Here is a 27905-nt window from a genome sequence, read left to right as displayed (position 1 = left end):
AGGCCAATTAGCGCTGTGCCCATTCTGTCGGGCATTTTGGAGACTTATGAACACTAAGCAGATGCCATGACCCCGGCCGCCACGGGATGGGAGCAAGACGCTAGCTATATTGTGACGGGAAACACGGTGTGATGTGGGGAAACAGAAGGCTTCCTAATGGTGGAATTTACATGTCCATGATGGTAGAGACGAACCGCCGGGTGTGCCGAGGCGCGGGTAAACGTGTCGGTGGCAGCAAACGTCTGTCGGGACACGGAAGGCTTGCTGTTAGGCGTTAGTGCAATGGAGACATGGAATCATCTTCGTAAGTTCCAAGACGATGACTGAGAGCATGGGAAATGGCGCGTTTTCTGCAAATATCATGACAGCTTGTGGGGTAAAAAGAGCTGGGGGCGGCTGGGGTAGCTGACGTATTACCGGCTAAAATGCACATTACGGCTCATGGGCTGTTGGATTAACGAAGTGTTCAATTCAAAATATTCGTATAGTAGAAGAAAACTGAAGAAAAATCGGTAGAGTTAATTCATTATATTTACAGTATCGCACCTGCGAAAAGTCTGAAAATCCAAAAGTTGAGAATTGGGTTGCACGGATAGTAGTAGGTATCTACGTACTACTGATGTACGTAAAGCACGGACCATGTCCCCTGGCGATGTCCTCGAGACATCTGTTTCCGCCTTCTTTTCTCCCAGGTAAATTCGACTACATCGTTAAGCAATGATACCAGCATCCCAAAGAAAATCTCAACAAGTGAAATTGCCGTAGATTCGAGTTGTCTACTCGTTCTCCGTGACGTCGATGATAGTCGACTTGAATTTCCTGGCAGGAACTCTGCGGTTGAACAGAATATCGAGCTCACGGTAAGAGCGGTTCTTGAACTCGGGAAGACCAAAGTAAGCTGAGATGAAGCAAACGCAGGCCGTGCCTCCCCAGACATATCCGCACTTGCCGGCCATGTTCCAGCCAGTTGGGTTAAGCATTCGCGAAGCCAGGTAGATCATGGGAATCTCGGCAACGTAGTATGCCGCACGACCGATACCAGTACTCAGGGCACGAAGGCGGACCGAGGAGGCTTCCGCAATGATGGAGTATGTGATGGGACCCATGGCCAAAGCGTATACGAACGAGATGATGACACCGAGACAAGCCTGTGCGTAGTTTGTCGCACTGGTCTGATGGAGTGAACCGAAGATGCCGAGAAGGAACAACATTAAGACGTTCGTGGCTGTTCCTACAAGATAGATTGTACGGCGACCAAAGTATGCGCTTAGAGGCCAGGCAAGCATATTAGCAACCAGCTGCAGAGACGAATTGATCATGTTGAGCTTGAAGGAAAAGTCGGTAGACATTCCAGCTTCTACATAGAATTAGTCATCTACATTCCAAACTCGCTAGGGATGTACTTACGCTCAAAGAAGAATGTGGCTTGGTTGGCAATCAAGTTACCGGCGAAGTTTTGCGACGCATAGATCAAGCAGGTAATCAGCGTTCGACGAAGATCAACTCCCTTGAAGAGATCCATGAATTTGGCATTGCCGCCTGCATGAGATTCAATCTCAGCAGTACGTTCCATCATAGCCAGGGTATGCTCGGCGGCTGCCTGAGTGCCGTTCCTGCGGCCGAGGCGCTTGAGGGATACAAGGGCTTCCTCCCTACGTCCTTTGCGTACTAGCCACCAAGGACTCTCGGGAGCGAAAAAGATAAGCACCATGAGGGGTAGCTAAATTTGTCAGTTTTTGACATTTTTGAGCGGGGAAAGGATGCTTACAGGAAACATCCATTGCAGGGCCAGAGGTCCTCGCCACGCCCACTCATCGTTTCGTTTGTTGAACGAGTAGGTGACACCAGCGACGAGAAGACCACCGATAGACCAAGAAAGCTGCAGAGTTGCTGTACAGGCACCACGAAGAACAAGTGGCACAACCTCACTAGCATAAGCGGGCGAGTTTCCAATGAACATTCCCCATGGAACACCTTCTAATGCTTGCCCGACGACAAGTAAGGAGAGTGAATCGGCCTGAATGAATGCTATCAGTCAGAATTCTCACCATGTCTCTCAGAGATATACTACTTACGAAGAAAGAAACAAAAATGGTAGCATTCATAAGAACGAGAGCCAAGAGATTCGTCCAGCGGTAACCAAGACGATCGGTAATTGGACCAACGATGAAAACACCAATAAAAGCGCCGCATTGGCCAGCCTGGAAGAGCGAACTCTGCCATTTTGTAGGAATGGCCTTGGTAGCCTCTCCCGGAACCTCGACTCCGTATCGTTCCTTGAAAGCGGTAAGAGCGACAAAATTACCGTTCAAGAACATGTCAAAGGACTCCATGACCTGTTACATGTTAGCTATCATTCGGAATGCAAATTCCTCGCAAATTCACTGTAATCGAATAATTGGCGACCCTGGACTTACAATTGTAAAACAAAAGACAAAGGCCCAAAAACAAGCCGCGGGATGATCCTTGACAGCCTCCCACAACCCCATCTCATGTTCGCGCGTCTCAGCATTCTGCGCATCAGTCATGAGCTCCTTGTTCTCAAGAATCTCGGCATGGTGGCCGCCGATGCTCTTCTCCCGCATCGCTTCGTCCACCCCAGACTTCTCATCGTACTTGGAATCGGCGAGGCCCGACATCTTGCAGGTGCTGTAGCGTGGTTGTTACTACGTATTTGCTTGCGACGCCACGAAAAGGCAAAGAGCGGATAAGCAGCAAAGCAAGCCGGAAGCCAAGCAGACGAAGGCAGACACTTGGAGAGCTTATATATACGGGATAAGCATGCCTGTGGGTCTCGGCATAGCAGGTTCAGACGACCACATGTTGGGCCCCCCATGGGGCTCCGCACAAGCCTTTGGAGGGGGTGCTTGTCGTGCTTGTCGTATACTTGTCGATACCGTTGGGGCTCTTATTGGGTGGGTCACCGGGGGTGCGATATTACTGGTTCCCAGTGATGCCTTGCGGCCTGTCTAGCTCAAAGTCAAAACATTCCACGCCGTTCTATTGATGCGAAAATTGAACGCTCGGGCACTTACAAGTAACCCTTCTGTTCGAGTCGGTAGTATGACCTTGGACGCATCTTCGGGGGCCACGCGCTCGTGGCGGAAGTACTCCTCGATGAAGCTTAGCAAAGCTCAATGGCAGGTTGTGACGACTGCCGGGCCCTATATACGGACAGGATGCTCGTGATAACCGTAAGCTAATCACGATGAGACTGTCTGGGCTACCTTCCACGTTGGAAACCCTCAAAGACAGTTTTCTGGAGTCCGACTGTGAAGTCGCCAAATCCATATGCACCCGACTACCGAAAACCGGGCAACGCCTCGAAAGTAGGACCTCCACACCTGCACCCAATCGATCAGCAGCCATGCAAGATTGGCTTAGGAGAATTAACCACTCTCCAAGATTCATGCAGAGTCCCTCATCAAACTACCTACTGCGATGGCGTCACCGGGGCCCATGGAGCCACCTGTCACCCGTCAACTCGATCTTATCAAAAAACGCCGAATATTACCTCGTACGACCTTTGCATGGCCCTCTTGCGCTGAACTCCATGATCGGGAAACTAAAAACCAGACGAAAAGCCACCGCCCATCTCGGCAAGCGTCGGCGGTTCGGAGAAAATAGCCCATTACGGAAGTGCCTCCCCCCCCTCAAAGAACTAGTACTAACGTTCTAGAGCATCTGGTTCATCTAGAACTGAGACAGTTTCTGCAGAAACAGCTAGAGACCAGCATTTTGCCAATCTGGCAAGGTTGTGGCGGGGAAAGCCAATGTGTTGAGGAAACGCGGGATATGTATGCTTTTGCTTCAAGGTTCACAGAGTGAAATTCCCATGGGCCTGGAGTTGTGATGCTACGTAAGGCTTACTACAAGTGGAAGTGGCAGACTCCACTTCACGGCACTTTTTCGGTCATATTGCACGGTGGTGCCATCCATCCGGCCCTTGTGGCATCGCAGGGTAACATTATTCTTGAGAGGAGGTTATCCAGTGATGATGAGGGTTTGCGCAAGATGGCTGGGCTATCAATGTGGTAATTGTCTCATTGTCTCTAAAGACAATACTTGACATCGTTGAACTGCTACTTCCTTGGTTGGTAGGATATCAAGAGCGTCAATGTTGTCAAGTGACATCATACATTGAAATGACTACGGTTATTTTACCGATGCTTGTCCCAAATAACAGACGGCAAGCAGCTGATTCATGGGCGCGAAACCCCACAGCTGAAAGTAGCAAGATACCCGCAAAATATTGAAATAACGGGATGTCCTGCGAAAGAGCCGCAAACGCCCAAATAGCATATGCACAATGGCTTGTATGGTGGGATTTGGAGAAGCAGGTAGGCTAATTGTAAACTCTGCGTCGGATGACGGATCCAACTGCTATCCGTTCCCGAACTGTTCCAATCGTGTGGTTGCTTTAGCGAGACGAGACCTATTAATTGCAGAGTAAATGCACCTATCTGCTCTACGCATGTGCTTAGTCCCCTAGTTTTTTCGAAACGCGGGCTACACCTCTGTGATATTGTAAACTGGATTTGTTCCCGCGAGGTCAAGTTTCGATTGAGTGATACGAGAAACAACATGACTGAGTTGTTGCTGAAGATCTTGCTAGGGATGTGTATCTAATATATGGTTTTCGAGATGAAGTTGTAGCGAGTAGTACTATGGGACGCGCGTTCTGAACGCTTGGACTTTTGGTCTGTCGATATAGTGGTAATGCTATCGCTAAAGATGTGAGAAGATTGGTGCCAATTTTGTGGGATTGAAAGACATATTAAAGGCGAAGTCTCTTGAACCCGACAAGTAAATAAGTTTGGGTTTCATTGACTTTGTCGGGTCTCGTGACATACACTGAGGGTGTATAAATGAGTTAACGTCTTAGGGATGTGAACAAGCTCGAAAGTTAATTGAGCAGAAGTTTGTGAGTAAGACTGTTGCTACGTTAGCAAACTAATTAGAACAGCTCAATGAGGTTTACAGTTGCGTTGTTTTCTTACATTCTCTCTTTACTTTCCATCTGCTCGGACTCTTGATACTAGGGTTTCGCATGTAGTAACTGCTTCTCCTTTTCTTCTGAGAACCCAAACTATCCTTCGCTTTACTGAATAACAGGTTCAAATGCGGAGTGGTAACAGCCGAAAGGTGAATATTCAGAAAGAGATTCGAGCCTAAGGGTCTTTGTGCTCTCAGTCCCTGACCGGACCGGCTCCACATTTAGGTCTGGAAACAATTGGGGTAATCATTACAACACGAATAGATACTCGACATATGTATGGTCGACTATATACCACGGCCGTTAGTTCCGTAACCGCACATGATTTATCTTTGAACGCTTGCCCCTCCCATGTTTCCTCTGCATTGCCGTCTCTCCAATCCATTTCTTACCCAAGAAAAACTTCCTTCACATCGCGACACGTTCAATGTCTCCGTCATATCTCTCAAGAAGCATGAAGAAAAATATCATCGTTTTCCTATACCTCGCCACCCAAGCAGGCGCAAAATGCATACCTATCCTCACGTGCGGGCACCACTCTGATCCTTGGTGCAGACCTGGCAAAGCCAACACATGCAATTGGTATCCGAATATAGACAAGCTGAATCAACCATGTCCATCGAAGCATTGGAAGTGTTATGATGGCGAATGCGTTAGTTGACCTGTGATACGAGCCTCTCTTGTGAAATCTTCTAACAAGCTTTTTAGTATGGTATCTGGGCAAAGCCGCGACAGGAGCCGTCCGCCGACACTTGTTTTATCTTGTGCTGCGAGAGTGAGTCGGATTATGAGAATATGTAGAAGGGTAAAGAGCGAATTCGCAATAATAGTTGAGGGATCAGTGGCGAGCCATTTGTAGATTGGAAATGTTAAGAATCTGTTACTGTGGGTTTCTTGAACGCTCAGTTTATGCGGGAATACACGGAGTGCAGGATTAGAGTTGTCTAGCCGCTTATCGCAGGGTGGAATACATGCAAGAGAGATTTCAATGGGTCTGCATTGATACGCGATTCTGATCTCGAAGCAATCAGGACTTCGAAAGTGCTTAGTAACGATACAAAAGATTGGTGAGTGTAGGATGGAATATGCATATATATAGCTCAGTCGTTGGGTGTCTGCAATGTCTGAATAGATAGGTGTTCATACCCCCATTTATCCCTGATTAACGTTAGCTCCTCGAACTAGAAAACCGTCTTTCTATTGTTTCATTATTTCAAACAAGACATCGAATCTGGTAGCTATGGCGCACATATCATACAAGGGACGATTGGTAGCTGCGATCAATGGTGTAAAAATCTTCCATGGGAATGGAGGGAATTCTGGTGAATTGGAAAATCTTAGGAAGTTGCGTCCTTTGTCGAGCAATTGCGGGATTTTGTGTAGCACTATGGTTGATGATGAGTAAGCATATGACAGAGAAAGCATGAGTATAGACACTCTCCCAACGAGGAAGATGAAACGATGGCCGGGTAGTGTTGTCCTATCGTTGTCATGTCGACTTTCTGGTCAAGGGGTGCAGGTGCAGGTGCATGTGTATTTAGCCAGTGTAATTAGCAGACTCGCTTATGGGGAGGAAAGCCAAGATACATGCCAACACATGTACGTCGAATCATGTAAAGACACTAGTTGGTTCTGAAAGTGGCCTTGCTTTATCCGACGCCGCAAGCTGTCGCGATTAAGCGTTTAGAAATTAGTAACCACCTATTGACTACTTCGCCGATAAGCCTATAGTGAGCTTTGCACGCAGACGCAGGCATACGAAGCCTCCTATTCTCCGGTATAGTGCTTATGTGTGCTGGATATATTTCGGTGATTTGGCCGAAGCGTGAGTTGATGTAATATATATGGCGTAAGTATTGCGGTAATCAGGGCAACAAATCAATCCGAGAGCCATGGACATGGTCATTGCTAGATAGCCTCGTCACCAGTGTTTGCAGATTTTGCTCTAGAATGCTGGAAACCAACAAGGAACGGGTTACAAAGACTACTAGGCAGGCAAACAGAGCGGGGCAGTGTGTCGTCAATGCGAAGCCGCGTAAGCGAGAGAATAATACGGAGGATACGCATCGAGTCTGCCTCGTGTGGATGGCTGTTGATGGGGTTGCGCCAAGGGGGCTTGGACAGGGCGCCGGCGTTGCTGCTCGGCTATGCCATGGGCCGTGGTGAAACGCAGTGCGACTGTGGATTGCGTCGATGCATCACAGGCAGAATTTCAGGAGGCGTGGGAGGCGAGTGTGCGTGTGGATAGAGGCTCTCAAGCGAACGCGACGAGGTTAAGAGGGATGCAAGGGCAGGCGGTAGATATGTCCAACCAGAAGACAAGAACGATGAGGAGGAAGAGTTCGCCTCAGACGAGCATGGATGCTATTCATAGCCGTGCGGTGGGGGCACATGTTCGTCATGGGCAACGGGTTCCCGATGCAAGTGCAGGGGTGCATCCGTACAGCCTCACCGAAGACGCGTATGAGACCCAAAGAGCCATAACCTCGTCGACGCCGCCGCTGTCGAATCCTCACTGCTGGCTCATCACTCCCGCAACTTTGCGTTTAAACAACCAGTCATTGTCAGATCTTGCTGCAGCAGCGGCATGACGCCATGTTAGACGAGAATCTCCCCAGTATGTCGTCTCGCCAATCGCCATCTCATTCCATCCCGCATCCTCTAACCCTGTCCAGCCTTCTTTCTCAAGCCTTCGACGGAAAAGATTAAGCACCACGAAGCCTTCTACTTCACCCAGAATGGCTCCGAGGCAGAGGCCCAGTATGCCCTCCGCCACGTCGACCCTGCCACCCCAGATGCCAGGAACACCTATGCGGTAGCCTTGTTTGACTCGCGCAACCCCGACATTCTCTACGGCGAGGTCCTCTCTAAACCGGGATGGTCACATCCCACCCTCTCCCAGGAAGAGATTCGCAAAAATGGCGGAGTCCCGCCCCCACCCATGCCCATCTTCCCTACCGAGTTTGCCATCCAGCTGTACAACCCCGATATGCGAGTTGTAGTTAGCCAATCGACGGCCAAATGGAGTAGTACTGTCAGTTGGGAGTTCAGCCTGCCCCAAGTTGCCTTCAGGACACCGAGCAACTCAGATCTCGACCGCACTATGAACGACCCTAGTGCCGATGTTAACACACCCAGGGTCAAATTTGCGTGGAGGAAAGAAGGCAGGCTGGGCAAGGACATGACATGTTACATGGTCGGAAAGTCAACAGACCCCACGGGCAAGAAGGCCAAGAAGAGCAAGGAAGGCGACATCGCTGTGGCCATGTTCTCCGGTCTGAAAGAGCTGACAGTCATGGAGCCTAACCTGTACCGCGTCGAGCTCGAAGATTATAAAGGCCTGGAAGTCACACTGCTCCTCGGCGCAGCTGTCATTCGCGACTTGTTCTTTAGCGACCTGAATGAACAGTTTCATATCAACCGCATTGGCGCCCGCAAGAACAGTGGAGGACTCCGAGCCAGAAAAGGCTCCTCTCCCCTAGAGGCGCCAAACGTCACAAAACCAGTCATGACGCCAGAACCCCCGCCACCCCCAGCCTACACGCCTTCTTCATCACAATGCCCACCCGAGAAGGCACCGCTACCCGATGCTGGAGCCTCACGTCCCAATCACCAACCGCCACCACCCTCATATACAAGCAACAATGCTGCAAAGCGTGCTTCGCTTCCACCTCTTGTCACAGGTCAGAATGGTCCGAGCCAACGCCCTCAACTGCAGCGACCCACACAACCCCCGCGGCCTGCACAGCCACACCATCCACAATATCCACAACAGCCACCACGACCCACACAGTCCTTGCGACCCACACAGCAACGACAACCAGGTCCACGACTGGATCCGCGGTCACAATGGGAAATTGAAGCAGAAACCGCTCGCCTAAGAGCCCAAGTAGAGGCTGAGGAGCGTGAGCAGAAACGCAAAGCCGAGGCGGACCGCAGAGCGCGTCGGAAGCGGGAAGAGGAGCAAGAACGCAAGACTCTGCAATTCCTTGAACAAGAACGAAAACAGAAAGAACGAGAAGAGAAGGAGCGACAGAGGAAGAAGGCAGAGGTCGACAAGGAGACGGAGCGCCTCAAGAAGCAGTTTGGGGACCAGTCGAACTTGTTCCGTCCATCCCCACAACCCCAACGACACTCGGCCCCATTTGTACCAAGCGTAGCGCACCAACGTCCCAGTCCGGCGGCACCTCGACCAGTTCCTGGTCCAGTGCAGCCTCCGCATATACAAATGCAACCGCCTCGTGTACAAGTGCATCCACCCAGCCAGCAGCGGCCAGCGGTAAACCAAACAAGCTTCCTCAGCAACGGTCTGCCCAAACCCATTGCCAAAGCCAAAAAGAGCTTCTGGGGTCTTAGGTCCCAGAGTGAGTCGAGCGCAGAGAAACTAAAGAAGAAGAAAAGCAGCATGTTTTGATTCAAAAGTGTTAGTCATGAGTATTGTATGGGGTCTGTTTTTGCCTCCGCTAGATGTTTCAGTGTTGATGGCCTGTATGATGTATATACCCACCTTGAAGTTTTTCCTTGTTTGTTGGTCAGTTTTCCGCTGGAAAGGGCGCATGGGATTATTCGGCGTATTGGTTTTCGGGTTTGTTGCGCTACGTATATGACATGGCTGTTTACCTTGGACAATACACTTTGATATGACCGGATGCCCTCTACAAACTATCCCGAGACTGAGTTTCACACCACTAGATAGCACGAACTGTAAGCAAAGTGATGCCGTGAATGGATGGGAGGCCAGCTATGCAGAAGCGACCACGCTAGCACTAGGTACCCGTTCCTACCATAAGTAGGTCTACTAGCGTGTCCGGTTCCAGCTCCTCGGCTCAAACGTATCAATTCAACGCCTCTATCACCTAACACATCCCCACTCAATCTCACGCGGATACTGAACATGAAATTTTAAAATTGAACCCATCAACATGCTCTTCGCACCACCTTTCGCCGTCTTCCCCGCACGTCCTTTGCTCGGTCTGTGGCTTATCTAGGCTAGGTTGTGCCAAGACTAAAACTTGCTCATTGAGCACATTATCCTGGGGTCTGTCTGCAGGGTCGCAGCTATAGCTTGCGCCACAGCATTCTCAGGGCTAGGACAAGTGGTTCGCTACACCGTAGTCTAGATTCCTGAATGTCAGTATCGACTGTAATTGGTTCACTTCACGCATGTTTCTTGTTGCCCCACGGTGTGAGTGTGAAAGACCGACTGGAAAGAAACACCGCGACTACTTGGCAGCGGGAAGATGGAAGCAAGCTCCGCTAGTATTGGGGGAAGAATGGCAAATTGGGCTGAGGAAAGTGGGATTGGAGCTTCATGTATAAAGGCCATGGCAGCTGCACGTCAGCTGTCGGTACGCCTGGTGGATACATTAACCTCTGCCTCTCTCGCTCTCCTTCTCTTTCACTCTGCTGTTGTCAACCTGGGTCTCTTATCTCAATAATACATTCAACCAAGATGCTGCCAAAAACTCTCTTCGTCGCCGCCGCAATGGTAGCTGGCGCCAATGCTCATTTCCGTCTCCTCGAGCCCTTCTGGCGAGGCAGCTCTTTCGCAGCGTCAGCCAGCCAGTACATCTACCCATGTGCCAACGTCAATGAGACTACCGACGTGTCAAACCGTATGTGTACTCTTTCTTTAGATGCTGATGGAAACCAACTTACCAAACATACAGGCACTGTATGGCCCGTAACTGGCGGCTCTACTCTGATCAACGGCTCCCACGAACATGCCCTCACAGCAATCAACCTCGCTCTCGGCACCAACGTAACAAACTTCAACATCTCGCTCGTCGAAATGTTCAACCAGACCGGCGCTGGTCTTTTCTGCCTCAAGGAAACTGGTCGCGCAAACCTCGAAGCCGGATTCAAGGCCGCTGGCTACTCTGGCTTCGACGACCAGCGCATCAACGGACTCATGGGAACCATCCAGGTCATTCAGCTTGGTCACTCTGGAAGCGCACTGTACAATGTAAGTGTTCACATATGATCTTTTGTAAACCAAGCCAGCGGGGATCTGACAAACATGACAGTGCGCCGACATCATGTTCAACTCGACTGCCCAGCTCCTCTCCAACGACCAATGTCAGAACAGTACCGGAGTCTCTGGCGTCGCGATTGCAAACGTGGGATCCGAATCGCAGAGTGAGGGTGGCAACGGCACCTCTGGCCAGGCTCCTCCGCCCACAGGTGCGGCAGGTCATATTAGCCCAGCACTTGGCACGACGGTGCTTGCGGCGGTATTGGCTTGGGGACTCCTGTAGAATTATGTCATTACATAGTATTCGACCAGTGTCGGATAGAGTGAATTTGAAATGTTTAATGAGAAAGAACCCGTGTTTTTGAGTTTGATCCATTGATGTCGTTGCTTGGCCCGTATACAAAAACCAAGAGTAGCAGCTCGTTGAAGTATCGCCTAGGTTTCTTTGAGTGGGTATGATTTCGTACATCAACACGCCAGAGGTATACGCCCAGTCTTATTGTCTGAGAGGGCTCACGTGATGTTGTTGATATCCTAAACATAGCTTAGTACTATAGCAGGGAGGGAAAACAACATCTTTACTGCTCTTCCGTAGATTGTACAAAGCTAGTGGAAACTAAAAGGAATCTAGAGAGTGTAATAGCGGCACTAAAGAATATTCTCGTGCGCAGTGCTAGGCCCATCAGATCGTAAGCGTAGAGTTAGTATTACGCAATTGTATATAAAAGTGATTGTTGGTGCTTGCTCACTTTGAGGATAGTATTGCTGAATGTTATTAGATATAAGGGTGTTGGAGAGGTGCTTAGTTAGTACTTCGCTGGATGTTACACTCTGTCAAATCTATCAGTAATGAAGGTAGTATTCAAGCATTGTGATGTTACATCACGTGCATGTGGTCTTTCTTTTATCCTAATCTCCCCAAGCCCTGCATGTCTTCCCCGACTGGTACAGATTAGTGTCCAGAACCAATGTACTCTTTTGGTTAGCAGGAGCATACACAAAAGATGTGCTTGACTCAATCAAGATCTTTCAGCGTCACGTGTGGGCATTCTGTTAGCTGCTGAGGTTTTAATTGGATCGCTACAAACCCACGTCATGTACTTGTCCCACTCGAGCTGTCAAAACCTTGCTCCTTCAACCGTACAGCCACGCAGGAGCGGCTACATCGACTTCGGTGTCACCGAGTAATGGCAAGTCACTAACCACGTTATTTGGATCCTACAAGGCGTTTACCGCTCTTTCAATGATACCTTTCTACAAGTCTACAATCTACCTTTGCATAACCGAGTGCGTAGGATTCGGCGACGTCACAGCTGCACCTGCATCATCAGGAGATGTCGAGAAAAAATCGAAGTGTCATTCGCTGTTGGCTGGCCTGCTGGGAAGGTCAGCTCTGCACGATGCACATGCAAGAGCGTTACCAGGCGGGACTAATATCAAAAACGGAGAGCGGCCACACAGATAGTGCATGCGTCCCAATCAACCCCTGCTCTTGGCTTCGCTTCTAGAAAGAACAGCCGGCGTTTGCAAAAAGCTCTTGAATATCCAACGGTGATTGGTTAAAAAGCTCCAAGAGACGGTGAGAACATATCCTTGCCGCACGGTTGCATGTAACCTGCATCCTATCGCTCGTAGGGCTGATCTAGGGCTGACATGTGCTTGAAACTCTTGCCGACGATCCTTTTGCTGCACTTCGGTTTCGTCGCCGTCTTGTCGCTCGCCGAGTAGTACGGTGGAGCCGTTACCGCTACTCAGCCCAGCATGGGTCTGCTAAATATGACAGTACGACATGGGTCTTCACTTATGCAGGTGCGGGAGGATCGAGAACAAAATTGTCTCCGGCAGCGTGGAAAGTGTAAGACATTGCCAAAGACTCGGAGTCGAGACGATCACTGTGCGATGCTGCCTTCATGGTTTAGAACATCAGCAGCCAGCAAAACCATTTTTCGGTTACTCGGCAATACGGAATTTCAATCTGGGCAGAAATCATGGCGCTGGATACTCGACAAAGAAATCTTGTACGAGTTCCTGTTGGAGTAACATGCCGCAAACTAGACAATAGGAATATGGCTTGACATAGCCTCAACGCCAGTGGATGTGCATTTGTGTGCAGACAGCACCGACACCGTAGTGTCAGCATACAGACTGATGCACGCTCTCTAAGCTACAAGTCCGCTCAGTTGATGGGGTGACAGGATATGAGTCGGTCAGGCTTTCAGCGGGAGAGGGCCAAAGCGGCTAGTAGCGCTCCGCCCCAAAGGCTAATCTAGCCGTGTGCACTGGCTGGACATGTTCACTTTCCCACAAACAACAGCCCTGCCCGTCATTGTGCATCACCACATGGCCGTCGGATCCGTCTTCAGCTTGTGGGCACGGCTGAAGATGTCGGGCCAATGCAGTGTCCTCCGATCCCCGTCTTACCTGGCTCTCCGCCCTTTGTGACAAGCGGGGACTGTTGTTGCATGGATTCGGGAGCGCCGCATGCAGCTGATTCGCAGCGGCATGTAAGCCAGTAGCACCCTTGTGTCTGCATGCCCCACTTGTTTTCTGACCAGCTCCTAGAATACCTCACCATGCATGGCAGCTTGTGATGCCTCATTTGGGGGCTGAAAGGTACATTATCACTTCAAAACGTTTATAAGCCACCACTCAGCCCCTAATGGACGACATACGCTCCAGCAGGTCTAGCTAGTCCCTGAACACTTAGGTTGTGGTGCTAAATTGACAATGGCATCGAACGGCACGCACAACGACTTTGTCAACATTACTACATCACATTCACGCGCGCCCAGCATGGTTCAGGAAGCACCTGCATTTTTGCCGCGTCCGCGGCTACCAGTCAGAAAGCAAGCGCCACAAAAGAATATCGACGATTTCTGGCACAAATTTACCACCAAACACCCTGGAAAGATCTTCACCATATTACCCGACAATTTGTACGCCAAACGAGCCGCCGCACATACACCAAAAGGATCCATTCCAGGAGTCAACGCACTCGCATCCTACGAAGAGGCCAAGGAGGCTTGTATCAGGAAGGTCGCAAAGATTGTCAAAGAATGCCGCAGACTGAACCAAAAGTACCGAGATCCACATTTCGATATCGAGGCAGACTTTAAACGGTCACAAGCCTTTCCTGATATACCAGCCGACTGTTTGACCGGATTGAACGAAGAAACCACCACTTTCTTTCCGCAATCAGTGAAAAGAGTAGAGGTTTGTTTTTGGGTTGTCTTTGTAAAATCCGTCGCTAATTGTACTAGGACATCTTTGACAACCCACAATTCTATATTGGCGGCGCAACGGCAAATGACGTGCGTCAGGGCAATGACGGCGACTGCTGGTTCATGTCGGCGTTGGCGACCATCTCAAACAAGGAGGGACTGATTCAACGAGTGTGTGTCGCTCGCGATGAAAAGGTTGGCGTGTATGGCTTTGTCTTCCATCGAGGTAAATAACCATCACGATCGGATGTCTGAACATAAACTAACGGCGTCCAGATGGGGAGTGGATTTCCGAAGTCATTGACGACAAGTTGTATCTCATCAAAGAAGACTTTGACGAAGCAAAGCTCGAGCGTCATCATTGGCTCGAGTTACAAAACCGCAAGAGTCCCGAGGAGGAATACCGTACCGTCATGCAAACTGGTTCCAGGGCGCTTTACTTTGCACAGTGTAGCGACCCTAACGAAACATGGCTTCCGCTGCTTGAGAAAGCCTTTGCCAAAGCCCACGGAGACTACAGTGCCATAGATGGAGGTTTTGTAGGTGAGGGTATCGAAGACCTTACTGGAGGTGTAACTTCAGAGATCTTCACCACTGATATCCTCGACAAGGATCAGTTCTGGCGAGAAGAGCTTATGAACGTCAACAAGACCTTCCTTTTTGGATGTGGCCAGATGGGCGGCATCTATGGCTCACGCAAAGGCATTCAAGAGAAGCATGCATACTCCGTCATGGAAGCTCGGGAGATAGACGGTCAACGTTTGTTGAAGCTGCGCAACCCCTGGGGCCGGTCAGAATGGACTGGACCCTGGAGTGATGGGTCTGAAGAATGGACCCCTGAGTGGATGCAGAAACTAAACCACAAATTCGGTGATGATGGCGTCTTCTGGATCTCGTACAAGGACCTACTTCGCACCTACCAACACTTTGACCGTACACGGCTCTTTGGTCCAGAGTGGACCGTTTCGCAGCAATGGACCAGTGTGAACGTCCCTTGGAGCGTCGACTACCTGGACACCAAGTTCAAGATACATCTTGCCAAGGGCGGCCCGGTGGTGATTGTGTTGAGTCAACTGGACGATCGCTACTACCAGGGTCTTGAAGGGCAGTATGAGTTTCACCTGCAGTTCCGCCTCCACAAAGATGATGAAGAGGAATACATAGTCCGCAGCAACGGAACGTACTACATGAAGCGCTCAGTCTCGACAGAACTCGAGCTCGAAGCTGGCAACTACACCGTCTTGCTGAAGATCAAGGCTACAAGAATTCCTGAGAACCCCACACCGGACGAGGTCATTAGAACCACCTGTGCCAAGCGTCGCGAGAAGCTTCTATCCATTGGACTGTCATACGATCTTGCTCATGCCAAAGGTCAATTCAGAGAGCAGGAGAAGGAGAAGCTGGCGCGTGATAAAGAAGAGCGCATTGAGCGCAAGAAGGCTGAGATGAAACGAACACACGAACGTCAGAAGAGAATGCGCAAGCGAGAGGCGCTCCGTGACCAGAAGAAGGCTGCCAAGCAGACACATCGAGCGAACCGTTCCGGCGACATACAAGAAGTCGAAAGGAAACTGCGTGCTCTCCGCGGTCTTGGTATCAACGCCGAAGAAGAACCTAGGACATCTGGGGATGAAGAATCGAAGCCCATGCATCAAGCTGTCACCAGACACCATCGTGCGTCTAGCACTGGCGCGATCCGTGAACGAGCAGACAGTACTAGTGGGAGCTTTACCGGCCGAGGCGGCTACAACAAGGGCCGAGATGGATACAATGCTGCTCTACCCGGTGCCCTTCAAGGAAGAGGCGGCTACAATTACAGCCCGCAAGCCTCACCTGGTCTCCACAACCAGGGCTTTCAAGGGCGAGGAGGCTACAACCAGAATATGCCCGGGGAATTTCAAGGAAGAGGGGGATATAACCAGAACATGCCAGGCGAACTCCAAGGAAGAGGAGGCTACAACCAAAACATGCCAGGTGAACTACAAGGCAGGGGTGGCTACAATGCAGATCTTCCTGGTGCGTATCAGGGCCGTGATGGCTACAATGGACGCGATGGATATAACGAGGTGCAATTGACGGAATCGCCTTTACCTACACCCATGCCTACGCCATCGGCTACAATGATGGACGATTTCCATCCACAACGATCACATAGCCCCCGACACTCTCCAGCTGCATCACGACGTGCAACACTTGCGCCTATTCCTGGTGTGCGACCTGGTATCCAGGTCAGTCCCGGACTTAGCACAAGCGAGTTCTCTCATAGGGCTCAAGATGGATTTGGATATCCTAACGATACTTCTGACGACTCGTCTTGGGACTCTGAGATTGACGGCCCCTGCTCGCTCGACTCTAGTATCTGTGATGGCGAAGACGAGAACGAATTTTCCGAGCAGAGGCCACGGTACGTCTGGTACAATGGTATGCGCTATCCTTATATTGAAGAGGTGGATGAATTTGAGCGGGATCCATGGAACGCGGTCTGCGTCGTTGGTCTGCGTGTCTTTAGCAAGGACAACACAGATGTCACTATTGAGGTGCACAATGGCGAGGGCGACCGTGCGAAGAAGAGTGATGGTGACGACTCGAGCGTCATTAGCATGGCCACTGTCCGACGGAAGGAGAAAGAGCTTGATGTCGACGACAGTGCGGCTGATGCTACCAGTCCGTTACGTAAGAAGAATACGGGACTAGATGATGAGCTCAAGTCTCGTGCGATGGAACGGGAATCATTGGATCAGGTCGGCTCTGCACCTGCAGGTTTGGAGCTGAATAGGCAGGGGACTTTGAGTTGAGCTGGTTGTTGGAAATGACTGCGGGGTGGCGTTATGGTTAAATTGATCATGGAGGAATTCTGTTTGTTATAGAGACTTTGCTTTTGTGCGCTGGACGCGGTTTTGTACGGCCAGGAGTTGACAGGAAAAGGCGTTTATTCATGTTGGCAATATAAGACCGGTTTATCCCAGAAAACGTAGTCTTTGCTTGGTTGCTTAGAAGTGATTCCGTATGTTGACCAAGTGGAGCTAAAAAAGGTTGTTGCCAGCACGCTACAACCCCTCTTCCCGCCCCACCCCACCACTGACCCTGCATTTCGCTCTACGTCAATGATCAGCCCAACATGCGCGCCCAGTAACCCAGTTTTACCCTTGTGACATTCATTCTCACCTCTACTTTCTCCTTCCTCTCCTACTTTCTCTCCCTAGTTCCCTCGTCATTTTCCATTCATGAAGTAGTTACCCTGCGGCTGTTGGACACAGTCATCTCGTCCCTGGAGCATCGCGTGCGTCATCAGTGTTGTGGTCTTGTTGCGACTCTGCGCTGAGACCGAGAAACATTTGCGCCTTGTCTCTCTTTTCGTTCTGCAAAATGGAGAGTAATCTTTCTGCCGCCCGGGCATCCCGACGTTTCCTCGATGAGCGCGTTCGCAACGACTGGGATTACCCGGATCCGGCGGTTGAGTGGTCAGCCTCTGACGAGCAAGTACGCGATGCTGTCGATTTCCGCGAACGATACTATGGCGAGTCGGAGTCTGGGGACTCGGACAACGAGGACCAAGATGGTACACCGTACAAGTTTGACAGTCCGGAGAGCATCGGTGACGCGGTTGCGCATACCCGCGAGGCGCGCAAGAGACGGCGTAGGGAACGCATGGAGCGTGAGATGAAGGAAAACGAAGGCTTGCGTATCTGGGTAGAGCGAAGAGATGTATGGACAGGCGCAGCGAGTGTCAGAAAATACGGCACAGGTCGGCAGCGCCAGGGAAACCGACCGTCATCTGCAACAGGCTCTTCGTCTGAAGAACATGCCACCACTCCAGCAGGCTCCGAATCGCAGTCCGCCACAAGCGCAGCACCAGAAACGTATGACCTCGTACCTGTTGCACCCCGCCTCCTCGACCAGAACCCCATCCGCGCCTCCATCACCCCACAAGCATATTCCGACATTTACCAGAAAATCGTCGTCTCATCACGCACCCCTTCAGTTCCCATCAACCTCGCAGACATGACAAAGGCGTTAGTCCAGGGCTGGAAAGACGCAGACGAGTGGCCTCCGCGCGTTGCAGCAGCAGACCCCCTTGCGGGCAAGAAGCGCGTCATTACTGGTCCTCCGTCAAACGGAAATCATGGAGGCTTCATTGCTAGACATCCGCATCTGGAAAAGGGGGTTGATGGCATGAAGCGGATTTTACATCTTAATGTACAACACAATCATGAAAACGAGCATGCAAAAGATGGGTGAAGTTTGGGGGTTGCTTAATGGGTAGGGGGTTGATGTCAGGAGCCTCTCTTTTTTTCTCCCTTTCGCACTCAGGGTGAAGAATTAATCATGGGTTTCTTCTTCGTTTTTTGAACCCCTATTTCCGTCTGAGAACAAATGCGACTGAAGTATTTCCCGGTCAGTGTAACTCGGAGCATAGCCACAGGAGTGTGCGTGTAGTAGCAAAGTTCCGCCATTTTCCCCTTTTTTTCTGTTTTCTTACACAAGGAGGAGATGCAGGAATTCCGGTATACCCCCATGAAATGTATTTCCATAGCTTGGTACTTCTTCTTCTTTACTGCGATTCGCAAGCGGAGGGAGTTGGCAGAGTAAAGTAAACAAGAAAGCCTGAAATAACATGTATGACCACTTTTTTTTTCCAAATGGCCAACACAAACAGTACTACCCACTTTTTTTCCATACTACCATGTCTCCCCATCTCAAGCATGTGCCACAAAAGCACAATAGCACACAACCCACTTCCGCATAATCCATGCTCATTCCCGCACCATCCATCCATCCCCCTCCCCCGCCGACACCTATCGGCCCATCGGCCGCTGCTCCGACACACACCCACCCTCGCCCTCGAGGGCACTCCACTCTGCTCCTTTTCCCCCAAATGGACCACTTCCATGCAGCTTGTCCAGAGCCGAACCACAAACAACCCCGGTACCGCCATTTAAGCGGTAGAAGCCCCTCCAACCAACCAAACATCCCTGAGCCTAGTACTAGTTCTATGCCCCAGCCCCAGTTTTCACCCCATTACTAGATGATTTCGTACGAGGGATTCGGAGTCTTCGGGTTCCGAGGGTGTGTCCGAATATGCCTACCAGAATGGGCGAGGAGATGATGCGTGTTCAGGCAAGTAGCGGGTAGCTACGTCGATGAGCATTTTTGGTGATTGCGATGGGTAGGTATGACGATTGCGCGTGAATAGTCGAAAAGTGGAGTTGGATAAGAGGGGAAGAAGGTGGTGGTGGTATAAGTATTGCATGCCTCAGTCCCTTCTCTTGTTACAAATTCATTCTGCAAATTCATATCTCTCGTCCTTCTTTCTTTTTTTCTCTTGGTTTATCAAAGAGGTATTTTTTTTTTTGAAGAGAAACTATGCCTGGTGCTATATCCGATGATACTCGTACCCCCGCGCCTGCGGAGGGCGTTTGTGGGATTTATCATATTACGCATCCGCGCTCGGCGTCGAATTTGTTCCAGAACATGATGGGGAAGCAGCCTGGGTTACAGTATTCGAGCTACAAGTTGTTTGGGGCTGGTTTTGGGGTGTTGACGCAGTTGCAGAGGGGGCCGTTGGGGGAGTGGCCGGAGGAGGATCGAGAGAGGTTGTTTGGGCTGTTTGAGGCGGGGTTTGAGGGGATACAGGACGAGGTTGCAGGGGCGATGGAGGGTGTAAGTTTTAATTTCTTTGTTATTTTGCTCTTGGTGTTTTTTCCTGGGGGATATGCGGGGAGAAAAAGGGAAAGAGAGAAGTTGTGTTGGGGTGGAGTCCTCGGGCCATATGTATGGTCGGGACATTTACATGCGATTCGGAGTAAACGGGCTCTTGCGAATCTCAGCCTCGAGATTGCGTGCTCCCCTCTTGGCTCGCATGATAAGGCATCCAATCTTCTTATCGAATTGATACCAACTGACATTGTATTTGTCTAGGGCAAAAAGGTGTTTATGAAAGAACATGCAGTCTTTCTCTCCGCCGGCGATAAACTCATAGGCCGCGTCTACAAAGACGACAATGTCGCACCCTTAGTCCTACACGAGCGCGGTGTCATACCCAGCAAGTCGTCTCATACGAATCCGACTTCGCTGCCCGATAGTTTCCTGCTGAAGTTCCAGCCGATCTTCCAAATCAGACATCCAGTCCTCATGTTCCCCTCGCTTGTCCGCGCACAAATGGACGTCAAGGTAGCAGGTCGTCCCCGCGACCCCATCTGTCAAGTCATGCTTCAGCTGCGCGACTCACGCTCTCTATACGACTGGTATGCTGCTCAAACCGTAAACACAGGAATTACCCCACGCGTCATCGATGCCGACGACGTCATGAGCGATGCAGCCTCCATGCGCAAACTCTGCTTAGAAACAGGACTCGATCCCGATGCCATCGTGTATCAATGGGAGGAGCGCGTAGTCGAGGACCCGATGCAAGCAAGGTTCTTGTCTACCCTGGCAAAGAGTAAGGGGATTGTAAAGGGCTTGGATGCTAAAGGGAAGAGTGTAGAGGGGGAGATGGAGAAGTGGGTTGAGGAGTTTGGGAGGGAGGATGCGGAGGAATTGGCGAGGTTGGTTGAGAAGGCTATGGGGGATTATGAGTACTTGCATGGCAAGAGGACTGTTGCTGGGGAGACGGAGTAGATGTGTGTATGAGGGTTTGGAATGAGTGTTGGAAGGCGAATCATGGTGTAAAACGCGAATGTAATGAATGTATAAAATTGCTGCACGTATGTAGTTTTGAATTGTATCACAGCAAAAACGACCGACTTTGTCGGCTGGATGCCTGGAAATTATAGACAGATAACAGAGGAATAAGCTTCCTTCCCTGCAATATATGAAAGCGAGACCAGCTTTCTTAGTCGAGTTTGATCTTCTCCATCAGTAGCGGGGTAGTGGTTTTTTCCCAGGCAGTTCTACTGCAAACCGCAATTTTGGAAAGCGCGAATTGATCAGATAGTTAGTACAACATACATTGTGAGCTTAGTCAGTCAGAACCGGTTCACGAATCAAGAAGTCTTAGCAGTTTCACAGCATTCACAAGCAAACCCAGGTAACAAAAAGCGGCTAGCAAAAGTATGGAGATAATTGTGAAAGAAATCAGACACGTAATCGCATCATACATTATAACCTCGGGCATCTTCGGCACGACTCCAACATCCAAAACTGTATAAAACAAACACCTAGATACTTGACGAGCCGGGTTGCGCCAATATGAGCTCACTTGCAGTTTCCAGAACGACATGACAAGCCCGTAAAATGGTGTGCGATGCGTGAGAAAGATCGTATTCGAGTCTAAGGCCCAATCCATTGATGACAATGACATCTTACAAGGCACTCTCTACGAGCCCCACATTCCGATCGTTGCACGTTTACGTGCGGGGTGTTCGTACGCACCCAACCCCCTTGTTCGTGAGATCATACAATGCCAGAACGGGTGGTAATCGTGCCTAGCGTGACTCTGAAAAAGGTTTTAGCTTACGCAGGCTTTCTTACTATGTATGCGCTACGAATCTGTTCAATCGCCTTCCATCGCACTTGAATCGTAAGAGTGTTCGTAGCGCTCATCTTGTATCTTTCTTTTGACCATGACAAACTCTGAAATAGATCATATAACAGTAGTATATTGGAATCATTCTATTGAAGCTAACAAACTTTGCAAAGCGGTTGCTGAATAGCAGTGGCTTCCTACGGGATCGTGTCTGTCGTAAATTGCGTAAGATGGTATGTACGACACCCAAACTCCTGAACGGCCTGCCTGCTGTTGAAAAAGAATCTGATCGCTAAGAAGCAGCACAGGTGATAACGGTCGAGAAACGCATGAGCTCAAAGTTTCAATAACGCGCCTTTGCAGCGTTGGTGCAACTGCAGTCTCCACAGCTTGGTTTCGTTCAGCAAGAAGACTTGTCCGTCTTTACCGAAACAAAAGTTGGCGACACCGCCGTCAACCAGGACTTTTGCCAGCAAAACACCACCGGGAGACCAGATGTTCAGTCCATCTCCACATCCACTGTAGACATTGCCATCCAAATCGCACTTGATGCCATCCGGAACACCAGTATCGGCCATGGCAAATAGCCGTCGGTTAGTCAAAAACGGTTGGCCAGAGTAAGTCTGCACATCAAACGCATATCTACAACCACTTGTCAGAAAATTGTCATCACAGCACCCAGAAACCAGTGAGAATGACTAACATCACTCCTCCCTGGGAAAAAAAGGTAAAGTGGAATACAGAACTTACATATGCGACACCCTCGCATCATCCGTCGACCCATCCCCATGAATCCAATCCGTATCCGTCACATACACAACCTTCTCATCAGGACTAAAACAAATCCCATTTGGCCTCCCAAACCCATCCGCCACAGCGCGTATACCCCCCGTAGCAGGATCAAACCGATACACCTGATTCGGCAGTCTAGGCTTGGGCCGAATCTTCTGCTCAAACCCATAGTTGGGGTCTGTGAACCAAATTGAGCCGTCAGAGTGCACGACGACGTCGTTAGGCGAGTTAAAGGGTCGGTCGTGGAAGTCGCTGACGAGAAGTTTGGCTTCGTAAGTAGTAACAGTAGATGACGAGGAAAGGGGATTTGAACAGCGCATGTAGGCTATGCCGCCGGGTGTATCGAGTGTGCCCTGCGAACAGAATAGAATGCCATCTTGATAGTTTACGCCGCCATTGGCCATGTGCACGTTTTTGACGTTGACCTCGGCGTACTTTGCGTCGGTCCTGGTGGCATCCGCAGGCAGCTGTATGCGCGAGACGTGGATGTGGGTTTTTCCCGTAGCAGGGTGCTGGTACTGGTTGCTCGTCACGAAAAGGCAGTTTTCCTCAGGAATGAAAACGCCGGCTTCGTGGGCAAACGGGCACTTGTCATCTTCGAGTAGCACTTCGAGTTTGGGGTCGTGGCTGAAGAGATCTTTGGCTGCCTCGTCGTAGATCCGCAACCACGAGGGATTGGGACTCATTGCTGAGGAACGTGTTTTTTTTTAGGGATATGCACTAGACGGATTTGGGTGAATTAGTGTAGGAATAAGGTTTCGGTCGTGCGTGTCGGTTGAGGCTTTTACCCCGGACCGTCAGCTTTCGCAAGAGGGCAACTTGTTATAACACGCGAGCGGGCGTGTTGGCGAGCGTTGAGTCGGCGTTTGAACGAGCAGGATAACGATCACGCGACGGGACGAACTGGCGCGGTTTTTGATGATTCAATCGCCGACAAAGCTTCTTCTAAGTGCTTTAGTTTGCCGGTCGGCGCGGCGTTTGAAGCAGGCTTTTTACGGGGTTGGAAGGGTTCGTGATGCGCTGGACCCAGAGCAACGCCGGAGTTTCGGTCCTGCGTCGGTCAGATTAATAGAGGGCAGGTAAAGCAGTCCACGAGCACTGGTTGGCTGAAAAAAACGGCTTTACCCTAGGGCCGAATCATTACGTGCAAATACGCGTTCGGAACTAAGTTGGCTGGATGACATGGCGGGCAGCCTCCATCTAAACCTTCCTACGCCTAGCATGTGCGTGTGGATAGCACGATCTAGTATACCATGACCTTGAACGGCTTCGCCCACCCAACTAGCCCGGTTACTAGCGACTGACTCGATCACCGCCTCGAATCGACACTTGCCGTATGTAGCATCCTCTAGGGCGTTAGACAAACGGGCTAGACCCCAGCATTACCCCAGAGGCCACCAAAACCCGCGGGATATGTATGACTTTGCCGTACCCATGGGGAAGGGGGCCCCGCAAACTCGCGATCGCGACCCATGCTTTCCAGAAGGACCGTTTCTCAAGGTCCATGTATATATATGAGATGGGAAGACGTCCATGCATGCACCTTGTGAAGAAACTCTTTTCGCATATTCCTCCCACTCAGCGGTGGATGTGAACTTGGCACATTCGAACAAAACCGCAGTTGAGAACCTTTCTTCCATCATGCCTGAACTCAAGGGTCGAGCGCTTTTGCTCACTGTTAATCTTCTTACCTCCCTCGGGTTCATGTTGATTGGGTACGACAATGGACTCATGGGCGGTCTGGTCGGTGCGCCGGCGTTCAGGAAGACGTTTGATAATCCGTCGTCGGACATGATTGGAACTATTGTTGCTATTTTTGAGAGTAAGTGACCAGAGAAATTATAGACTTGGACACATACTAATGAGCGACTATAGTTGGTTGCTTTGTCGGAGCCATGGCCACAGCTTTCTTCGGAGAGAACCTTGGTCGCCGCAAGAGTGTCGCCATCGGAGCCGTAATCAGTATGATCGGCGCCCTTCTACAAGCCACCGCATTTGGCCGAGCCCATCTCATTGTCGGCCGCATCGTCTCTGGAGTCGGACTCGGTATAATAAACTCTACGGTGCCCGTCATGCAAGCCGAGTTCAGTCCGAAGACCAGCCGCGGTGTTTACGTCTGCGCACAACTTTCCACTTTGAACTTTGGTATTTTCCTCGTATACTGGATCGACTACGGTTTTGTCAACCACACCTCGAGCTATGCTTGGAGAATTCCGACCATCCTTCAATGCATTATTCTGTTCAGCATTCTCTTCCTTACAACAGTCATCCCCGAGACACCTCGATGGCTCGCGTCACACGATCGCTCAGAAGAGTGTCTGTCGGTGTTGGCACGCATCCAAGGTACCAGCGAAAACGACGCTGTAGTCCAGAGACTCCACCAAACCATTACTGAAACCGTTGCCTACGAGGCGTCGCGACAAGCTGGCTGGAAGGATATCTTCAGGAGCGACCCTATCAAGTCGAGGAGGCGTTTCTTGATTGCTTGTGCTATTCAGATGTTCCAGCAACTCGGTGGTATCAACGCTATCATCTGTAAGTTCTGTATTAGCAATACCACAAAACTCTACTGATGAGATACAGACTACTCTGGCACTCTCTTTGAGAAGAGCATCGGATTCGACACTCACATGTCCGCCCTCATGAGTGGTTTCCTGCAAACCTGGTTCTTCGTCGCATCCTTCATCCCCTGGTTCCTAATTGACAGGATCGGCAGACGCCCGCTCCTGCTATCCATGATCAGCGTCATGGCGGCCGTCATGGCAGTACAAGCTGCTCTTATCTACCAGGTGCAATTCAAGACTGCCTCGGCTCATGGTGCGGGTATCGCTGCAGCTGCCATGCTATTCATCTTCCAGGGAGCGTTCACCATTGGTTTCCAAGCCACCGTTTGGGTGTACCCGTAAGTTTATCCCCGCTGAATATTCAAGGCGGCAAGAAACTGACTTGAAGCAGATCTGAAATCCTTCCCCTCCGCCTACGTCAGCGTGGTTCAGCTATTTCGACGGCAGCGAACTGGATTTGCAACTACGTAAGTTTGAGCATATTCTGAATGATTAAATAAATGTGCTAATACATTGCTAGATCATTGTGCAAATCACACCCCACGCTATCAGCAACATCGGATGGCGCACATACATCATCTTCGCCGTCCTCAACGCTCTCTGGGTCCCCATCATCTACCTGTTCTTCCCTGAGACCAGGGGCTTGGAACTCGAAGACGTTGACCGTCTTTTTTCTCACGGGGAGAGCCACTCCGAGTTGCTGGAGAAGAGCAACGATACGGAGCGAGTGGAGAAGATATCGGATGTGAAGGAAGTAGAGCTATGAGCTATGACCAGGATACGGTGCAATAAATCATCAAGGTTATGATGTATATTTTGAATATTATCACCTGCGTGACTTTCATGCTGCGTAAACGTAACATGCTTCCTGGAATTCTTTCTCAGTGCAGTGAAATGTCTGAATTACCCTAGTCAGAGTCAAGGTCAACCTTCAGGCTAGGATTAGGGTTAGGATCAGAAACCCCACATATCATCACCGTATCCAAAAACAAACAAATCAGAAATATTAGTCCAACATCTCCACAATCGTAGTAACTACTACATGCATGCCAAGAATAAGGGTCCTCCTGTCAATCGTCTTGGCAAAGGATCTGATACTACGCTTAATAAGTGGAGAAAAAAAACGGTAAGTACATGACTAGCTCCCAGATATTGATTCTTCAATCCAAGTATAGTATGTCGTGTACCTATGATATCACGTGAGATCGTCTTTAAAAAAAACAACCACACCAAGATACCTTTTCCCCCATACCCCTCCCCTTTCCACACCCTCCACCTCCACCAGCTTAGTCATCCCCAGGGGGATCAGTCTTTCACACCTTCCTCACCCTCCAAACCTGCGCCAAATACGCATACCTCGTCAACGCCTTGACATTAAACCCATACTCCGCCTCCCTACTCCTCACCTTCCCCCCTTCAAACGTCAACTCCCCACACTCCTCTCCTAGATCCTCAAACGCAAACCCCATGGCCTCCACAACCCTTATAATCTCTTCCAGGGAAAGCTGGACAAAAGGACCGGTGCCATAGAGCAGCGGACCAAAGTTGATCCAGTGACCCCCCGGTTTCAAGAGGCGCGATATGGTATCGAAATAGGACATTAGATTTCGCGCGGTGTCGATGAAGAAGTGCGTGACAATGATATCGAAGGTTCCTTCTTTGTCGGCGAGAACGGTGGTGAAGTCGCCTTCGACGAGGAGGACGTCTGGGTGCGGTGCTATGTTTGGGGCGGAGATGGGGCGCAGCATGTCGGACTTTGTGGCGTGGTGCGACATTGCGTCGATAAAAGGGTGGAAGGTTAGTGTGTTGGGGGTGGTTTGGGAGTCCATGTAGCGGTAGCCGATGTTCATGAGCATGGACCATTCGTTGAGGGTTACTTCGAAGCCTGCTGGGGGAGAGATTTAGTGGGAAGTGTGGGGGGAGGAGGAGGGGAAATACGGACCCCCTAGGTTGGCGATGTCGTGGCCGAGGCGACCTAGTCCGGAGCCGGGGAGTAAGACGCTGAGTTTAGTGTCTTCTGGGTATTCTGACTTGATACTTTCTAGAGTACTCAAAATGCACGGAAAGGCTTCGTTTCTCTCCTTCAGCCCCTCGTCTGCCCAGTCTCGCACATAGTGTTTTAGCGTTTGCGACGTAGCAAATCTATCTGCTTGACGCCCGTCCTTCTCTGCCAGTGACATGTGATCATCGAGCTCTTTCTGCTCGATGCCGTAGAACTGCATGGCATGCTGTACCATGTCCCTGCAAATGGCTGCGTTGGTAAGAATCAATCTCTCAATCTCATCTAGCTTCTTCCTGTATCCAATAGTATTTTCTAGTGTCTGCAAAGTGATTAGTTCTATCTCAGGTACATGTCAATCCGAATAGCATGCCTTCATCTGCTTTTTGCTCACGCTCTTGTACAAGGTTCGCCATCGATCAAGCTCGGCCATGTGTCGTTCACGATATCGGGTGTATGCCCAAAGTGCCTCGAGTAGTCTGTATCGTGCATGATTCGTTGTCCATTTCCCGCTCTTTCGATCCATCCGCTTCATGAGATGAGCTTTCTCATGTCTGTGGCGGGCTGTTCTTGGCACATGACTTGATGGCATCGCGCCCATCATTAATGGATTTTGTACTGACTGTGCATTTGCAATAGCTGCCGTGGCCTCATCCATCTCCAGCGCCGGTACATTTTCGGGATGTTGGGTTGTGCTAGCTTGGCTTGTACCATCGGCAGCTCCAAGCGAAGCCGATGCTACCCCAGCTAGAATTAGTAGCAGCAAGGACGATCGCATCTTCTAATGAACCAGAGAAAAGGCATGCATTCAGTTGAGGTCAGATGTGTTAATTAAGAAATCAATTTTTGCGTGCGTGAGCGAGTACCTTGCTGTCTGCCAAGCAGCCGTCTCTG

At 50.2% G+C, this 27905-nt stretch overlaps 11 protein-coding genes across 11 annotated transcripts; 8 read left to right on the top strand and 3 right to left on the bottom strand.

Annotated features, from left to right (window-relative positions):
- Window positions 1-776: 776 nt before the first annotated feature.
- On the bottom strand, window positions 777-2639 carry COCCADRAFT_39281 (uncharacterized protein; the record flags this gene model as incomplete). The annotated part of the gene is made up of 5 exons (XM_007717004.1): window positions 777-1357; window positions 1408-1720; window positions 1769-2017; window positions 2076-2336; window positions 2418-2639. 5 exons carry the CDS (start codon window positions 2637-2639, stop codon window positions 777-779), a joined length of 1626 nt encoding a protein of 541 aa, XP_007715194.1.
- Window positions 2640-5351: 2712 nt separating this feature from the next.
- On the top strand, window positions 5352-5797 carry COCCADRAFT_103764 (uncharacterized protein; the record flags this gene model as incomplete). Its single annotated transcript, XM_007717003.1, has 2 exons — window positions 5352-5648; window positions 5705-5797. Coding segments are annotated over 2 exons (390 nt in total), but the record flags the coding sequence as incomplete, so codon positions are not given.
- A 1794-nt stretch (window positions 5798-7591) lies between these two features.
- COCCADRAFT_103760 (uncharacterized protein) lies at window positions 7592-9410 on the top strand (the record flags this gene model as incomplete). Its single annotated transcript, XM_007717002.1, has 2 exons — window positions 7592-7613; window positions 7672-9410. 2 exons carry the CDS (start codon window positions 7592-7594, stop codon window positions 9408-9410), a joined length of 1761 nt encoding a protein of 586 aa, XP_007715192.1.
- Window positions 9411-10448: 1038 nt separating this feature from the next.
- Window positions 10449-11253, top strand: COCCADRAFT_39279 (uncharacterized protein; the record flags this gene model as incomplete). The annotated part of the gene is made up of 3 exons (XM_007717001.1): window positions 10449-10611; window positions 10666-10961; window positions 11023-11253. The coding sequence occupies 3 exons, from the start codon at window positions 10449-10451 to the stop codon at window positions 11251-11253; spliced, it is 690 nt and encodes a 229-aa protein (XP_007715191.1).
- Window positions 11254-12623: 1370 nt separating this feature from the next.
- COCCADRAFT_39278 (uncharacterized protein) lies at window positions 12624-13133 on the top strand (the record flags this gene model as incomplete). The annotated part of the gene is made up of 4 exons (XM_007717000.1): window positions 12624-12697; window positions 12731-12752; window positions 12890-12988; window positions 13026-13133. The coding sequence occupies 4 exons, from the start codon at window positions 12624-12626 to the stop codon at window positions 13131-13133; spliced, it is 303 nt and encodes a 100-aa protein (XP_007715190.1).
- Window positions 13134-13697: 564 nt separating this feature from the next.
- Window positions 13698-16986, top strand: COCCADRAFT_28614 (uncharacterized protein; the record flags this gene model as incomplete). Its single annotated transcript, XM_007716990.1, has 3 exons — window positions 13698-14183; window positions 14231-14417; window positions 14468-16986. The coding sequence occupies 3 exons, from the start codon at window positions 13698-13700 to the stop codon at window positions 16984-16986; spliced, it is 3192 nt and encodes a 1063-aa protein (XP_007715180.1).
- A 571-nt stretch (window positions 16987-17557) lies between these two features.
- COCCADRAFT_103747 (uncharacterized protein) lies at window positions 17558-18430 on the top strand (the record flags this gene model as incomplete). The annotated part of the gene is made up of 2 exons (XM_007716999.1): window positions 17558-17936; window positions 18042-18430. The coding sequence occupies 2 exons, from the start codon at window positions 17558-17560 to the stop codon at window positions 18428-18430; spliced, it is 768 nt and encodes a 255-aa protein (XP_007715189.1).
- A 1125-nt stretch (window positions 18431-19555) lies between these two features.
- On the top strand, window positions 19556-20809 carry COCCADRAFT_28612 (uncharacterized protein; the record flags this gene model as incomplete). Its single annotated transcript, XM_007716989.1, has 2 exons — window positions 19556-19852; window positions 20111-20809. 2 exons carry the CDS (start codon window positions 19556-19558, stop codon window positions 20807-20809), a joined length of 996 nt encoding a protein of 331 aa, XP_007715179.1.
- A 1182-nt stretch (window positions 20810-21991) lies between these two features.
- On the bottom strand, window positions 21992-23134 carry COCCADRAFT_39274 (uncharacterized protein; the record flags this gene model as incomplete). The annotated part of the gene is made up of 2 exons (XM_007716998.1): window positions 21992-22298; window positions 22407-23134. The coding sequence occupies 2 exons, from the start codon at window positions 23132-23134 to the stop codon at window positions 21992-21994; spliced, it is 1035 nt and encodes a 344-aa protein (XP_007715188.1).
- A 955-nt stretch (window positions 23135-24089) lies between these two features.
- Window positions 24090-25778, top strand: COCCADRAFT_7456 (uncharacterized protein; the record flags this gene model as incomplete). The annotated part of the gene is made up of 5 exons (XM_007716986.1): window positions 24090-24270; window positions 24324-24983; window positions 25032-25350; window positions 25404-25479; window positions 25533-25778. 5 exons carry the CDS (start codon window positions 24090-24092, stop codon window positions 25776-25778), a joined length of 1482 nt encoding a protein of 493 aa, XP_007715176.1.
- A 547-nt stretch (window positions 25779-26325) lies between these two features.
- Window positions 26326-27669, bottom strand: COCCADRAFT_103718 (uncharacterized protein; the record flags this gene model as incomplete). The annotated part of the gene is made up of 3 exons (XM_007716997.1): window positions 26326-26900; window positions 26955-27333; window positions 27406-27669. 3 exons carry the CDS (start codon window positions 27667-27669, stop codon window positions 26326-26328), a joined length of 1218 nt encoding a protein of 405 aa, XP_007715187.1.
- Between the last annotated feature and the right edge of the window lie 236 nt (window positions 27670-27905).

The sequence above is a fragment of the Bipolaris zeicola genome (genome assembly GCF_000523435.1).
Source record: "Bipolaris zeicola 26-R-13 unplaced genomic scaffold scaffold_161, whole genome shotgun sequence".
Lineage (NCBI taxonomy): Eukaryota > Fungi > Ascomycota > Dothideomycetes > Pleosporales > Pleosporaceae > Bipolaris > Bipolaris zeicola.
The sequence above is the reverse complement of the archived record's forward strand: the minus strand, read 5'-3'. Positions and strand labels throughout refer to the sequence as shown.